Below are 15,189 nucleotides of genomic sequence, written 5' to 3'. Positions count from 1 at the left end.
GAACACCTTATAGTTCCTTTTTTATTGTCTGAGTGTAGCGACACTTGGACCTGAAACTTAGACGCGAATGGAATATTCACAAGTTCGGTGTTATCTTTGTTAATAAATGGGAAAAAACTAGTTGGATCTGATGTCGATAACAAAAACAATCTGCAATAAAGCCTTGCCTCTAAAAGTTGGAATTTTAACATGGAGGGCAATCACGAAAAGACTATCATTGAGATCGGAGTTACACAAACACGATTAATCTAAATTCCATCTTATGTCTACTTTGTAACTCAAGTATTGAAACTGCCAAACATGTATTGTTAAGTTGCCCGAAATTCAAACTCATATGAGATCTACTTTTAAAGTGGTGAAATATTTAAACACATGCCATATCAAACATTGACGAAGCATTCAAAGATAATCAAGGCTTAGCAAAACATCATTGTTTTAGACTTTCTTCCACAATAACAATGGAACCAACATCACCATGACAAAACACAATGAGATCATCAGCAAAGCATAATTTTGTAATCTTAAGTTTGCTGCATCCATAGTGATATTTAAAATGAGGATTATCGTTAATATTTTTTGCCAGAATCAATGTAAGGACCTCCATGATTAGAGTGAACAGATAAGGAGACATGGAGTCCCCCTGTCTTAACCCTCTGCTACTTTTGAAATATCCATGAGCTTCACCATTAACTACTATAGAGAAAGCAGCAGAAGTGACACATTCCATGATCCAGTTTACCATATAACATGAAATCCAAACAAGAGCAGGATTTTCCTTAAGAATGACCAACTAACAGTATCATAGACCTTCTGGATATCAATTATTTGTGCACATCTTTTAGGGCCATTAGCCCTATTGTATCCTTTAAGAAGCTCCTGAGTCAACAAGATATTATCATAAATGGATCTCCCAGGAATGAATGCACTCTGATTAGGGTTCACAAGCTGGTCAATCCTACTCTTAATCATATTGGTTAAAATCTTGCTAATGAACTTATATAGCACATTGCAACAAGCAATAGGCCTAAAGTCACAAGTGGGCTATTCATCAATAATAACCCGCTTTTCTCAAATGTATATATATACAATAGTAATAACTAGTTGTGGAGCTCTCGCTTCGCGTCGGGGGCTCCGTTTTAAATGCGAGTGAAAAAAAAGTCTTGATCTATTTTGTAAAAAAAAAAAAAATTCGACATCTTTTGGTAGCATAGAAGGGTTGTTCCTTTTACGAAAGTTGCTTCTTTTATCGTTGGAGACAAAGAAAAAATGTAGCACAGTAGTAGCGTGGTGGGTGTTATTATTCAGTATTTTTGGTGTTAATAATTAGATAAATAATATTTTAGAATATATGTATAAAATAAGGGGTTCGATTTGTATTTTAATAGAAGTTAGAGGGTTAGGTGTGTGGAAAATAAAAAATTAAATAGTACTATTTATAATTAATAAGATAAATTTTATCTATTAGTTATATTGGTAATGGTAATGGTAATAATAAAATATTAGTAACACAAATTAATTTAATTTAATAAATAAATTGTACTGTATAAGAAAAAGAGCCATTCTATTTGCTTTTTTCTTTTTCAAAAAATAATATATACTGCTGGATGTCAGCATAACGACACTGCTTTTTCTCTTTATTTCCTTTTCCATTTAACAAAAATACATTCTCATCTCCCTCGTCCTCTCGTGATTTATCCATCTCTCCCACATATACATACACACTCTGTCTCTAAACCCACACCTTCTCTCTCTCCCCCCCTAACAATGCCCATCCACCGTAAACCACCAAATTAGCCGCCGTTAACCACCGCACATTTTCATTTAACAATGTCTTTCTTTCATTTTCTCCTCATTACACTTTTCTTCAACTACCGAGTCAGCTCCGAGTCAACTCAAGAAAAACAAGCTCTGCTCTCATTCCTCTCACAAGTCCCTCACGCTTCTAGAATCTCATGGAACTCTAATCAACCCACGTGCTCATGGACTGGTGTCACGTGCGATTCCACCAACACTTCCGTCATCTCAGTCCGTCTCCCCGGTACCGGACTCATCGGAACCATACCGCCGAATACCATCGGAAAATTATCTCAGCTCCGTGTGTTATCACTTCACTCAAACGCTCTCACCGGCGAATTTCCTCCCGATTTCAGTAACCTTTCTTTCCTTCGGAACGTATATCTGCAAAACAACAAATTCACCGGTGAGTTCCCGCCGAGTTTTACCGATCTGACTCGCTTGACTCGGTTAGATCTCTCCGCTAATAACCTCACCGGCGCGATTCCGTTTTCAATCAATAACTTAACCGTACTCACCGGACTGTTTCTACACAACAATAGCTTCTCCGGCCAGCTTCCAAGTATTAATCCGGCGAGCTTGGTCGATATAAACGTTTCTAACAACAAATTAAACGGATCGATTCCGAAATCGTTAGCTAGGTTTCCGGTAACTGCATTTTCCGGCAACATTAACCTCTGCGGCAGTCCGTTACCTCCTTGCAACAGCACATTTTTTCCGGCACCTGCGCCGTCTCCACCGTCGATTGAGCCACCGTCGGTCGGAAAAAAACACAAGAAAAAACTCTCAACCGCCGGAATTGTAGCAATCGTAGTCGGATCAGTGTTAATAATAGCTTTACTATTACTAATCCTATTACTCTGTTTACGTAAAAAGCGGAATCAGAAAACAAATCAGGTGACGAAACCATCACAAGCTGTTCCGGCTTCAGCCGCGGCTTCACGAGCGGTGGCTGAAGCCGGAACGTCGTCTTCGAAAGACGATATAACCGGGGCGTCAACGGAAGGTGAAAGGAATAAGTTGGTGTTTTTTGAAGGAGGGATTTATAGTTTTGATTTGGAAGATTTATTAAGGGCGTCTGCTGAGGTTTTAGGTAAAGGAAGTGTAGGAACTTCATATAAAGCTGTACTTGAAGAAGGAACAACAGTTGTAGTGAAAAGATTGAAAGATGTTGTTGTTACTAAAAAGGAATTTGATTTACAAATGGAGGTTTTGGGGAAGATGAAAGATGAAAATGTGGTTCCGTTACGAGCTTATTATTATTCTAAAGATGAGAAATTGCTTGTTTATGATTACTTTCCTGCTGGTAGCTTATCTGCTCTTCTTCATGGTAATTCATTTCTTCATCTACATTCTTACTTTATTTATTTATTATGTTATTGTTATTAGTATCATTCGATTAGATGTGTACTTTAGTGATTAGCTAATTGAAATCTAAAAAAATCTACTAACCTGCATAGCGTAATTTAAAGGGGTACAATTTTAGGTGCAATGTCTACATGTTGAAAAGGTGTGAAATAAATGTTGACCAGGAGTGTATACACTATACAGAAAGATGCTAACTAACAAAGTGTTACTGTTTATAGTACTGTCATTGGTGAATAAGGTAGTTTTATTGTACAAGTGTTGATGCATAAAAGTGTGGTTGGAATATTGAGATGGTCAAAAAGATTTTCATATGCTTTGATGACTTGTACAGCTTGAGAAAGAGATATATCATTGTAAAGAAGAAATTAGGTCCCCAATTGTCCAAATGCTTGTATGAAAAGTTTGGGACCATTACAAATACTTGTACTTAATGCATGAGTAGTTGTTAGTTGTGCACCTAGAGACAAAAGGCCTTTATAAGACCACTCCCTATCGTTGTGATATGAAGTCTGCCATAGCGAACGAAAGCTTAATAGCTTCCACCATGGGAGCCTTTGCTCTCTACATCCCGGTTTTGAACCTTCCGCCGTGAATTTTTTAGTGGGTACGTATTTGGAGTTTTATGTGTATTGTTTAGTTATGATAGACGGTGTTTAGTTATCAGTTAGTTATGAGTAAGTTACAACATGTAGTTGTGATACTGATGCTGATGTGGTATCTAAGAAGTTTAGTTACGTTAGTTTTGATAGGGCTGAGTGGTGTAGTGAACAAATGATTCTTTAAATACAATAAGTTATGGTGCTTTGACACATTAAGTTCATTGCAAATATAATGTTGCTTCATCATTTATATCATAAAATATGTAATATATGCAATGCTAGTTAGATTTGTTGTGTATTTCAAACTACGTTACGGGTATGTACATGATCAAAACCGAACATGTGCCACCATTAAGTTAAATAGAACGAGTGGTTTGGAATGTATGTTATAAAATCCGATTAAATCGTTAGATCAAAGTTAGTGTTGTTTGAAAGCTAATGGAGTATTATATTATGTTGATTCGATATTCGTTTATATTAATGTTTTATTATTTTTAAAGTACAAAGATTATACGTAAATGTCGGGAGTATGTTTTTTTCATTTAAATAATGGCATTCATCATGTGGTGTGTGAAATGAGCATCCAAGCGCATGATATGTGTGTGGTCTACCAACCTTGCTTTTAGCAAGTGAGAAGTAAATGTTACACTTAAGTTCCTTTAATAAATCAATAATTGCTACACGCCCCCCATGTTTATTTATTGTTTCCCCACACCAACATGCTCTCCAGTTTCTCGCACTATGCAATCATGAAAAAGAGTTGCTGTCTTTTTGTTTCCTTCATTCTTACGCCCCATTTGTGATCACATGTTAGGTCCTTTTGTGATTTTATAATAATGCATTAATGAGTTGTACAGTATAATTGGATGATGCATAAAGCATTATGCATTGATGTGTAGAAATAATGTAGTATAGACACTACTGTATGTAGTTTGAAGGAAGGACAGTTAGTTGAATTGATCATAATATTAATGTATTAATACATATTATTAGACGATGCATTGATCAATAAGATGATTTTTTTTGCAGGAAGTAGAGGTTCGGGTCGGTCACCACTTGATTGGGACCATCGTATGAGAATTGCATTGAGTGCTGCACGAGGGGTTGCGTACTTACATGTTGCCGGAAAAGTGGTTCACGGCAACATAAAATCGTCTAATGTACTACTCCGCCAAGAAACTAACAAAGATGCTTCCGTGTCTGATTACGGTCTCAACACACTCTTTGGCGGGTCAAGCACCCCTAACAATCGGGTCACGGGTTACCGGGCTCCAGAAATTCTCGAGACCCGAAAAGCCACATTTAAATCTGATGTGTATAGCTTTGGGGTCTTATTATTGGAGCTTTTGACGGGTAAAGCTCCAAATCAAGCCTCATTGGGTGAGGAAGGGATCGATTTGCCTAGGTGGGTCCAGTCGGTAGTCAGAGAAGAATGGACCGCCGAGGTTTTTGATGTGGAGTTAATGAGGTATCAAAATATCGAAGAAGAAATGGTTCAATTATTGCAAATAGCAATGGCGTGTGTATCAACTGTGCCAGATCAACGGCCCGCAATGCAGGAAGTGGTGAGGATGATGGAGGATATGAATCGGGCTGAAACGGATGACGGGATGAGACAATCGTCTGATGACCCGTCAAAGGAATCGGGTGGTCATACGCCTCCAACAGAAGCCCGGAACTCACCCAGTACTGTCACACCGTAGAACCTGAATAATTGATGTGAAGATAGAGTAGAGAAATATTTTTTTACAAATATATTTTTTATTTCATTTTGGTGTTTCTATGTTTTATCCGGTAAATCTCAAGTAAAAAAACCAAGATTCTTGCAGATGGTCATGTTTTTGTTCTTTTAGTACTTTTGTTTATTTGATTTATATTTATTTATATTATTAAAATACATTTTTCACATACACTGTATTGTGGGACATTTAGAAAACTGTAAATATATGTTGTTTTAGATTTGATACAATAGAATTACTACAAATGTCAATTGCCGTAAGCATGAGTAGTTAAGATCCGAAAATGACACTTGAAGAAGACGTTTTGGTTGTTTCTGTTTTTTTTACTCCGTAGAATGATTATCAAGGAGTATTTTTCGACTCATTTTAGACTTAATTATTTAAATCTTACCGACTATTATGTAAGATGGTATGAGAAGGGTACTAGTCGAAAAATATTTGGGTTAATGAAGTTGGTTACTCGGCCGATTTTCGTTTGTTTAATGAAGATTGGTTCTCGACGGAGGTGGTTTCGTGTGTGAATCGTAGCATTAAGTTTGGGTCGTTTATGGATGCGGTTTCTGTTGAACCTGGTTTCCGTTGAACCTCCGATTGCAGATTTAGAGATGGGTACGACAAGTTTGGCGGGTAATCAGAATGAGGTAATAGGAAAAGAGGACGGCACGACAGTGGTGGAGGCGGTTGTGTTAGCTTCTAGGTGCTTTGAACCAAATGCGGACGTTGATGATTTTAACCACATTAACATTGAGTTGAATAGGAGTAAGGAGAAGGATGGCAACGACATGAAGGACTCGACGAGTGGTGCTAATTGTAGGATTAATGTGCAAGGTACAACATATAACTATATGGCCAACATCATTTGAGCCTTCGGGGTCACACACATATACACCGAGACGTCAAATAAAATATATATATGATGTATATATATTACTCAAGTAACAAAATAGTAAATCGAAATTAATATGAATAGTAAATGAATCGAAATTAATTAATTTACTATTCACATGAAAGCGACATGATAGAAATTATTAATTATAAGTTACATAACATACCTCAGAAATACCACTTTATGATAGTAATTTGAATTCACGGATTAGTTCATGGGTGAAATATTAAAATAAAACATCTATATATATTGTACCATATTACGGAGTAATTAATCTCTCATTCTTCTTTCGATGAACTAAAAAATTTTGATTTCATAATATTAACCAAAGGTTGATTAATATTACTTGGGTTTGGACTAGCATCCATTGACGGTCGTTTGAAGTGTAGTGTGGATTATCCAAAGAGACGGTCATACTTTTGATCGTAAGTTTCTCTCCGTCTCATCAATTTCTCCAAGAAAGGTATATCGTCAACTCCTCTTTTGTTTTATATTCATGACAATTATTATGGTGTAACTGGATAATTGGGATAGATTAATCGTGTGCATGTTTCATTAAATAAGTGAAAATTTAATCTTGTTAAATTTTGTTCATAAAATAATAAAAGATTATTATTTTAACTATCCGCTGCGTTAATCTGTTTTTGGTAAAAGTATACATGATTTTCCAACAGTGGTATCCGAGCCGCTTTTACACCATCTTAATTGTCGTGTGACTATTCTTTAGATTTAGCTTTGTGGTATATTGGTGAAAGTCGAAACCTTTTTGGTTTTTAAAGTCAACTCTGTTGATCTAGACTTAACCTCATGACGCACAAATATGATTGAAAGAATATCACTATTTTAAATTGTAGATTTAATTGTTATGGCTTGAATATTTATTATAATTGTTGATTGTTTTATTCCATGGTTATACACATGCATTGTAACCATGGACAAGCCATATTTAAGTTTTAATAATGTAGTTATTAAAATTGTGATTGCACACATGGCTCATAATGCCCCGACCTATGTATGATTGTTGTGATTGTTGATTACGGCAATATTATGTCATGTTGATTATTTGTATTATTAGAAAGGCCATTTTGAAGCCAAAGTTGTATTATATTTATTTTTCATTTTCATAGTATTGTATTTAAGTTTATTCTAAATTGTAAAAGTATTAGATTAGTTGTATTTTTCAATTTTAAATAAATGTAACAAGATGAAGATTGAAGATAAAATACAACATGAGGAGTTAGGATTGAGGGCCGTTGAGTAGTTCCGGATTGGTTAAGTGGAGAAGATCACGAGGACGTGATCGAGTTTAAGTGGGGGAGAGTTGTAAGACCCAAATATTTATTGTACATAATGTATTTATGGTGTACGATGCGTGTATGAAGTGTACGTGTTGCTTGCTCGAACGCCGAAGGGAACTGGACGTTGTCTGAAGTGGCAAGGTGTGTACGTATCTTTTCAACCCCAACTAAAGTTTGTGTTGATGTTTCAAAGCCTTACCATTGGAAAGGAAATCTTATTACGTTTCCAACGATATTTGATTCATCGAAAACGGAGCTACGGTCAAAAAGTTATGGCCAAAACAAGTTTCTGAAAACTGACCTGTAGGTTGGAGCGGCGCTCCACCTTTCGGCGCGGCGCGCCGAACCCGTCTGATGCAATTTTCAGCCTTTTTAAAAGGCTTAAGTGAGGGGTACTTTGGTCTTTTCATTTAGGGTCGGTTTAGGGTCACCAAAACTGATCTAGAACTCCATTGGAGCTCATTTCTCACCCACACAAACACTCTCTTCAAACCCTAGTGAGAGAAACCCACTTTTAGTGAGAGAGAGCTTGATTTGGAGAAGAAAGAGTTGGATTCTCACCAAAGCTCGGGTTTTAAAGTTGTTCTACTCGTCAACGGCATCATTTTGATGGTATTGGTAAGTTCAAACTCCGAATTACATTTGTTAGATTTGATATTCAAGTTAGGGTTTGAGTTTGATTTGTAGTGAAACCCTCTTAGATGATGAAATGGGTTTATGGTGACTAGTTATTCTTGTCACTTGGCGGGTTTTGGGTTGGTTGACGATTTGGCCTTGATTAGGCTTTAATCTTTAGTTTAATCACTAGGTTTAGTGATTATGGAAGTGTTGGAATCACTTTAGGTGAATTTGGGTTGACTAATTTTGAATTGAGTCAAAATTAGGGTTTGGTGATGATTATGACCCAATTATCGATTTAATAAGGTTTATAAACTTGAAATTGATTAAGTTGAAGCATAGAACCGAGTTAAATATGTTTTGGTGTCAAAACTCGCTAATGGCGCGATGTTGACTCCTTTGGGTCAAAATTAGGGTTTAAGTGTCATTATGGGCAAGATAGGTGTTTAACACCTATGATTGGGTTTAATTGGCGTATTAGGACCATTCTCACTTGTGTTAGTGATTATTGGTTAATTTGGGCGCGATTTGTACTTGGAAGTACAATCAGGTCGATATTGCACTAGGTGTCAATATGGGTTGGTTTGTAATCCACCCTAATTGTGTTGTTTATTATTATGATAATGGATTTAGGTACGTTCATTGACGGATCATCGGATTTGGCTTGTTCTCATCAAGACTTCAAGGTGAGTGGAATAATTATACATGTATGTATATAATTTATTTGCTTGTGCGCGATGTGCACAATAGCCGGGTTGTGGGGCACATCGATGCGACGATAGCCGTTTAGACACCTTTGGGAATAGTGTCACAATAGCCGGATTTTGTGCACTACATGCGACTTAAGATTGTGGACCCGATATATTTATTGTAATGTTATTATTTTGACGATGAGTCACATAGCCGTTTTTTGTGACCATTGAGGTGTTGCATAGCCGTTTTTGCACACATTAATTAACGGTGTCACATAGCCGTTTTTGTGACCATAGTTGTGGGACATAGCCGTTTTGTGCAATTGATAATTATGCACATAGCCGTGTTTGTGCATATAGTGGCGAGTAATAGCCGTGTTTTACTCCCACGTTATTATCCGAGTTATTGTGCACATAGCCGTGTTTGTGTACATGATTGTGAGTAATAGCCGTGTTTTACTCACACGTTGATCAAGTGATGCCATAGCCGTTTTTGGGAACACTTGGGGGTGATGCCATAGCCGTTTTTGGAACACCTCGGGGGTTAGCATACCATAGCCGTTTTTGGGAGCTAACGGTTGTTATGAACATCGATGACTTGTTTCGCGAAGAGTTGGTTAACCATGGATTATAGTTGTTGTGTAGCATTTAATTATTATTATGACTATTATGCTAATGGTGTTGCTAGTTGTACGATTATGATGCTACTAGCTTTGTTACGAGATGATATGCGAGATTATGCTAAGGTTTATGCTAGTTATACGTTTGATGTTACTAGCTTGTGCGAATTGATACACGAGGTATTTATGGTGCGTTTGATGTTACTAGCTTTTACGCTTGTTAAACAAGTTCATTGTGGTAAGATTGATTATGCTAGTTTCTTATGCTTTGACATGCGGAATTAATGTGTGGTTTGGGTAAGGGAGTGCAAGTAGGTAAATTATATATGTACGTGTGTAACTATTGCACTCACTAAGCTTTAGCTTACCCTCTCGTTGTTGACTTTTTTATAGATTTGTTTGGATGCGGTGGCTCGGGTAAGCGCGGGGACTAGTGGACTTGCGTAGTTGCTTTAGAAGGCTTGCTTTTGGATTGATTAGGATTGGGTAGCGTATCCCCAATCGCCATGCTCGTTCTTTATTTTGTATTACAAATTATGTGATTGAAAACTTGTATTTCCGTATGAAAGTCGTAAAACGGCCGATGTGGGCCCAGCCTCGTAAAACTTATTTTATGAATGGAACGTGTTAGTTTTTCATATATGAATAGGTTGTGAAAAGCGTTTTGTCTAAATACGTCGGGAAGTGGTCAAACATTTTCGCATTTCATGACTTTTTGGACAGGCCAGTTTGGCGCGCCGCGCGGCCATATGGCGCGCCGCGCCATATGCTGTTCCAGCAAAAATTTTATTATTATTCCGCGTTATTGGTTGGTTAACGGGTTGAGTTGTTACAAGTGGCATCAGAGCATGGTCTAAGGGATTTAGGTGACTTGAGATAGGTGCCTAGACTTAGACTTTTGTGTGTGCTAAATTTGTTGCGGGACTTGTAGGATTACGGGTCGGAATGGGTTTAGTTAGTGCCTTGTTTATAGGTTGACTAACATTTATATTAGTAATGCGGATATTATTAATATGCTATTGTGCTGTGATAATGATTCTTGTGTTATGTTTTGTTTGTGTTTGCGGTTGCATATATCATCAAGAGAGGCGGTCATTGTACTAACGAGTCGATACGATGTGTATGCGTAATAAGGACTTGCAAACCTTATTACGGGTGCAAATCGTGTCTAGCAAGTGATGTACGACGAGTGTTTAGCAAGATGGGGTGGTATTGTGTGTGTGGTTTATACGTTCGTGATCTAATCGTTTGCATTCCTTAGAATGAAAACGGAAGATGGATGTGGAACGAGTGAGCCTATTCACTAAGAGAAGGATGAGTTAACGTTAAATATTGAGGCCGTTTTTGAACAATATGTCTCAGTTTTCACCGGCAAAGTTAGGGAAGTAACCAAGGAGTTGGTCGAAGGACAAATGACGGAAATGGTCCGAGACCAAGTAACTAAAGTTGTAAAGGAAGAGTTTGAAAAGAGGTTTCCCAAACCTCAAGGTAGTGATGATGGAGATATACTTGCAAGGTTGGAATTACATGGTGCTCATGGTAAGAGGGCACGAAATACGCCTGATGGCGTCAGGAATGTGAAGAAGAAGAGTAAGAGGGGTCACATGCTTACGTGTTATAAGTGTGGGGAACGAGGTCATTTGGCACAAGATTGTACGGTGGTGCCTTTAGGCTCAATCAGGTGTTTCATTTGTCAGATGGAAGGACACCGGAAGTCAGAGTGTTCCGAATCGCATGACGATCGGGTTAGGAGGTTAGAGCACGAATACATGATGGGTAGTGGAGCACGGAAGCCCAACAGCGCTACATCAGGTACTTTTAGTACGAAATTATATGTTGTTCGTTTGTAATAACATGCGGTATGTGCGTAAGTCTTAGCTAAACTTTATTATCCGTTGAAGATAATTCGTAGCGAGTGGGCGGTTTACGTTATGGCTCCGGTTTGCTCTCAGTAGAGCGTATAAGTGGTGTGTTGTGCCTTGACTCTATGGTGCGAATCCTTGGGCGCTTAGGCATTTTGGTTGGTACCGGGTCGTTAAGCTCGTTCGAGTGAGACCCTTAAGGTCTCAATTGTGTTGTGCATGTTATTGAGATGGGTGACGTTCCTAATGGAAGTACCCTATGGTGACGTTTGATTGTCGGGCGAAGGGCGTAAGACTTGGTGCAACCAAGCATTCCTTAGTATTTGGGAAATGTTTCTACCAAGCCATGGAAATGAGTTTTGGTGTTCGGATGCTAGAGCGTGTTCGCTCTCATGTTGAAGTTGATGAACCATGAGGTTCGACGGGTGGGATGAAACCCGAGAAATCGAGTGTTTCGGATCTCGGTGTATGTTGGTAAAGGGGTCTACGTCACGCGACATTAGGTGCCTCTTTTATACTTACTAGCATGGTATTCGACTCCGATTATGTTGTGGTTACATTGTACTTAGGGTACCGAAGTGAAACCCTTAGGTACATGAGTGATCGGGTGAAATTTGACAAACTAAAGCAATTGGATGATTGCGAGAGTAGAGTGGTGTAATTTGCGGTACACTTTTCGTTCGAAGTGTTTAAGGATTGGTTGAAATCCTTCGTATGCTCAAGGTGGGAGCAAGATATGGTGATGGGTCGTGTGAACCCAATTGTTGGTAAAGTCTACCTTTGGTAGCATGGTACGGTTGTACGAGATGCGATTATGAGACGTAGTTCCAAGTGGGGGAGTTACACTCCCGCCCGAGGAAGTTCTAGTGTGAGATTTCGGATGACGTTTTAGTAAGATCCGAAAATTGTGTTGGGACCTAGTTTTGGTCAAATTGTGGTAGGGTACAATTTTGGTTAAATTGTACTTATGATTTTGGATTTGAATTATCACCAAGGTGGTAATGTGGTAAATCTCGTTGAGAGATAATGGACGTGTTTGGCAAGCAAGGTGAAATCCCTCGGTCGGATTCTCTTTTAGAGAACTATTGTTTTGTACCTATGTTTGATATAGATGGTTCTTGCTCGATTGTGTGAATGGTTAGTGGTATCTGTTAGGATTCACTATGGCGTAGCAGAGCGTAATGTTACGCTACTCGTTGTTCGAGGCTAAAAGGGATCGTTGACTGGTGAAGCATGACCTTCGGGGTCCTCTGACTTCATCATGAGATCATTGATTGGTGAAGCATGACCTTTGGGGTCTGCTAACTTCATCATGGGTGTAGTGTTATATCGGTGAAGCATGACCGTTGACGGGGTCCGCTGACTTCATCCGGTGTTGAGATTTAAGAAGTGGGTCGCGTGTAGTTTTCTGCCAGCCTTCATGTTGTTGGATGTGTGATCTATTGGTTGTTTTATACGCCAATAGTGGGGTCATAAGGACCGTGTGGCGTGATCTATCGGTTGTTTTATACACCGATGGTAGGATCGTGAGGACCATGTTGTGTGATTAGTGATGCGATAGCCGTGTTTCGCTCACATGTTGTTACGGGTGTGACAATAGTCAATTTTGTACACTTTAGGATTAGCGTTGCCATAGTCATTTTGGGCGCTTTTGGTCTTAGCCGTTACTTATGATGTTAGGATAGTGACGTATTGGTTATATTGTGCACTACAAAGGATGTATAGTGGTAAGTGTAATCCGTAAGGATTCATGTGATTCGATCTTCAACGTTCGGATTGTTGGCTTTAGGTTGAGACTTGGTCGCTTTTAGCGTTGTCCTTGGTAAATGTACGCTAAGGAAATGATATCTCGGTACGAGATTGGTTGAGTTTTTCCCGATATGGGAATTGAGCGGGTTTTAGTGCTCGGATTGTGGTTTTGATAAATCGCGGGTGACGATTTTAGTTGTTAAAGGTGATTCATTGGGAAGAATTGTCTAGGAAAGTTCGGATTGGAACTTAGGATTGAGGGCCGTTGAGTAGTTCCGGATTGGTTAAGTGGAGAAGATCACGAGGACGTGATCGAGTTTAAGTGGGGGAGAGTTGTAAGACCCAAATATTTATTGTACATAATGTATTTATGGTGTACGATGCGTGTATGAAGTGTACGTGTTGCTTGCTCGAACGCCGAAGGAAACTGGACGTTGTCTGAAGTGGCAAGGTGTGTACATATCTTTTCAACCCCAACTAAAGTTTGTGTTGATATTTCAAAGCCTTACCATTGGAAAGGAAATCTTATTACGTTTCCAACGATATTTGATTCATCGAAAACGGAGCTACGGTCAAAAAGTTATGGCCAAAACAAGTTTCTGAAAACTGACCTGTAGGTTGGAGCGGCGCTCCACCTTTAGGCGCGGCGCGCCGAACCCGTCTGATGCAATTTTCAGCCTTTTTAAAAGACTTAAGTGAGGGGTACTTTGGTCTTTTCATTTAGGGTCAGTTTAGGGTCACCAAAACTGATCTAGAACTCCATTGGAGCTCATTTCTCACCCACACAAACACTCTCTTCAAACCCTAGTGAGAGAAACCCACTTTTAGTGAGAAAGAGCTTGATTTGGAGAAGAAAGAGTTGGATTCTCACCAAAACTCAGGTTTTAAAGTTGTTCTACTCGTCAATGGCATCATTTTGGTGGTATTGGTAAGTTCAAACTCCGAATTACATTTGTTAGATTTGATATTCAAGTTAGGGTTTGAGTTTGATTTGTAGTGAAACCCTCTTAGATGATTAAATGGGTTTATGGTGACTAGTTATTCTTGTCACTTGGCGGGTTTTGGGTTGGTTGGAGATTTGGCCTTGATTAGGCTTTAATCTTGAGTTTAATCACTAGGTTTAGTGATTATGGAAGTGTTGGAATCACTTTAGGTGAATTTGGGTTGACTAATTTTGACTTGAGTCAAAATTAGGGTTTGGTGATGATTATGACCCAATTATCGATTTAATAAGGTTTATAAACTTGAAATGGATTAAGTTGAAGCATAGAACCGAGTTAAATATGTTTTGGTGTCAAAACTCGCTAATTTCGCGATGTTGACTCCTTTGGGTCAAAATTAGGGTTTAAGTGTCATTATGGGCAAGATAGGTGTTTAACACCTATGATTGGGTTTAATTGGCGTATTAGGACCATTATCACTTGTGTTAGTGATTATTGGTTAATTTGGGCGCGATTTGTACTTGGAAGTACAATCGGGTCGATATTGCACTAGGTGTCAATATGGGTTGGTTTGTAATCCACCCTAATTGTGTTGTTTATTATTATGATAATGGATTTAGGTACGTTCATTGACGGATCATCGGATTTGGCTTGTTCTCATCAAGACTTCAAGGTGAGTGGAATAATTATACATGTATGTATATAATTTATTTGCTTGTGCGCGATGTGCACAATAGCCGGGTTTTGGGGCACATCGATGCGATGATAGCCGTTTAGACACCTTTGGGAATAGTGTCACAATAGCCGGATTTTGTGCACTACATGCGACTTAAGATTGTGGACCCGATATATTTATTGTAATGTTATTATTTTGACGATGAGTCACATAGCCGTTTTTTGTGACCATTGAGGTGTTGCATAGCCGTTTTTGCACACATTAATTAACGGTGTCATATAGCCGTTTTTGTGACCATAGTTGTGGGACATAGCCGTTTTGTCCAATTGATAATTATGCACATAGCC

General features: G+C 38.5%; 1 protein-coding gene across 1 annotated transcript; it reads left to right on the top strand.

Moving 5' to 3' along the window:
• Nucleotides 1–1,722: 1,722 nt before the first annotated feature.
• LOC139872286 (probable inactive receptor kinase At2g26730) lies at nt 1,723–5,571 on the top strand. The gene is made up of 2 exons (XM_071860128.1): nt 1,723–3,124; nt 4,791–5,571. Exons 1-2 carry the CDS (start codon nt 1,828–1,830, stop codon nt 5,462–5,464), a joined length of 1,971 nt encoding a protein of 656 aa, XP_071716229.1. The 5' UTR covers nt 1,723–1,827; the 3' UTR covers nt 5,465–5,571.
• The last annotated feature ends 9,618 nt before the right edge of the window (nt 5,572–15,189 follow it).

The sequence above is a fragment of the Rutidosis leptorrhynchoides genome, chromosome 10, assembly GCF_046630445.1.
Source record: "Rutidosis leptorrhynchoides isolate AG116_Rl617_1_P2 chromosome 10, CSIRO_AGI_Rlap_v1, whole genome shotgun sequence".
In the NCBI taxonomy this organism is placed as follows: domain Eukaryota; kingdom Viridiplantae; phylum Streptophyta; class Magnoliopsida; order Asterales; family Asteraceae; genus Rutidosis; species Rutidosis leptorrhynchoides.
Note: the sequence above shows the minus strand (reverse complement) of the source record. Positions and strands in the feature narration are given on the sequence as shown.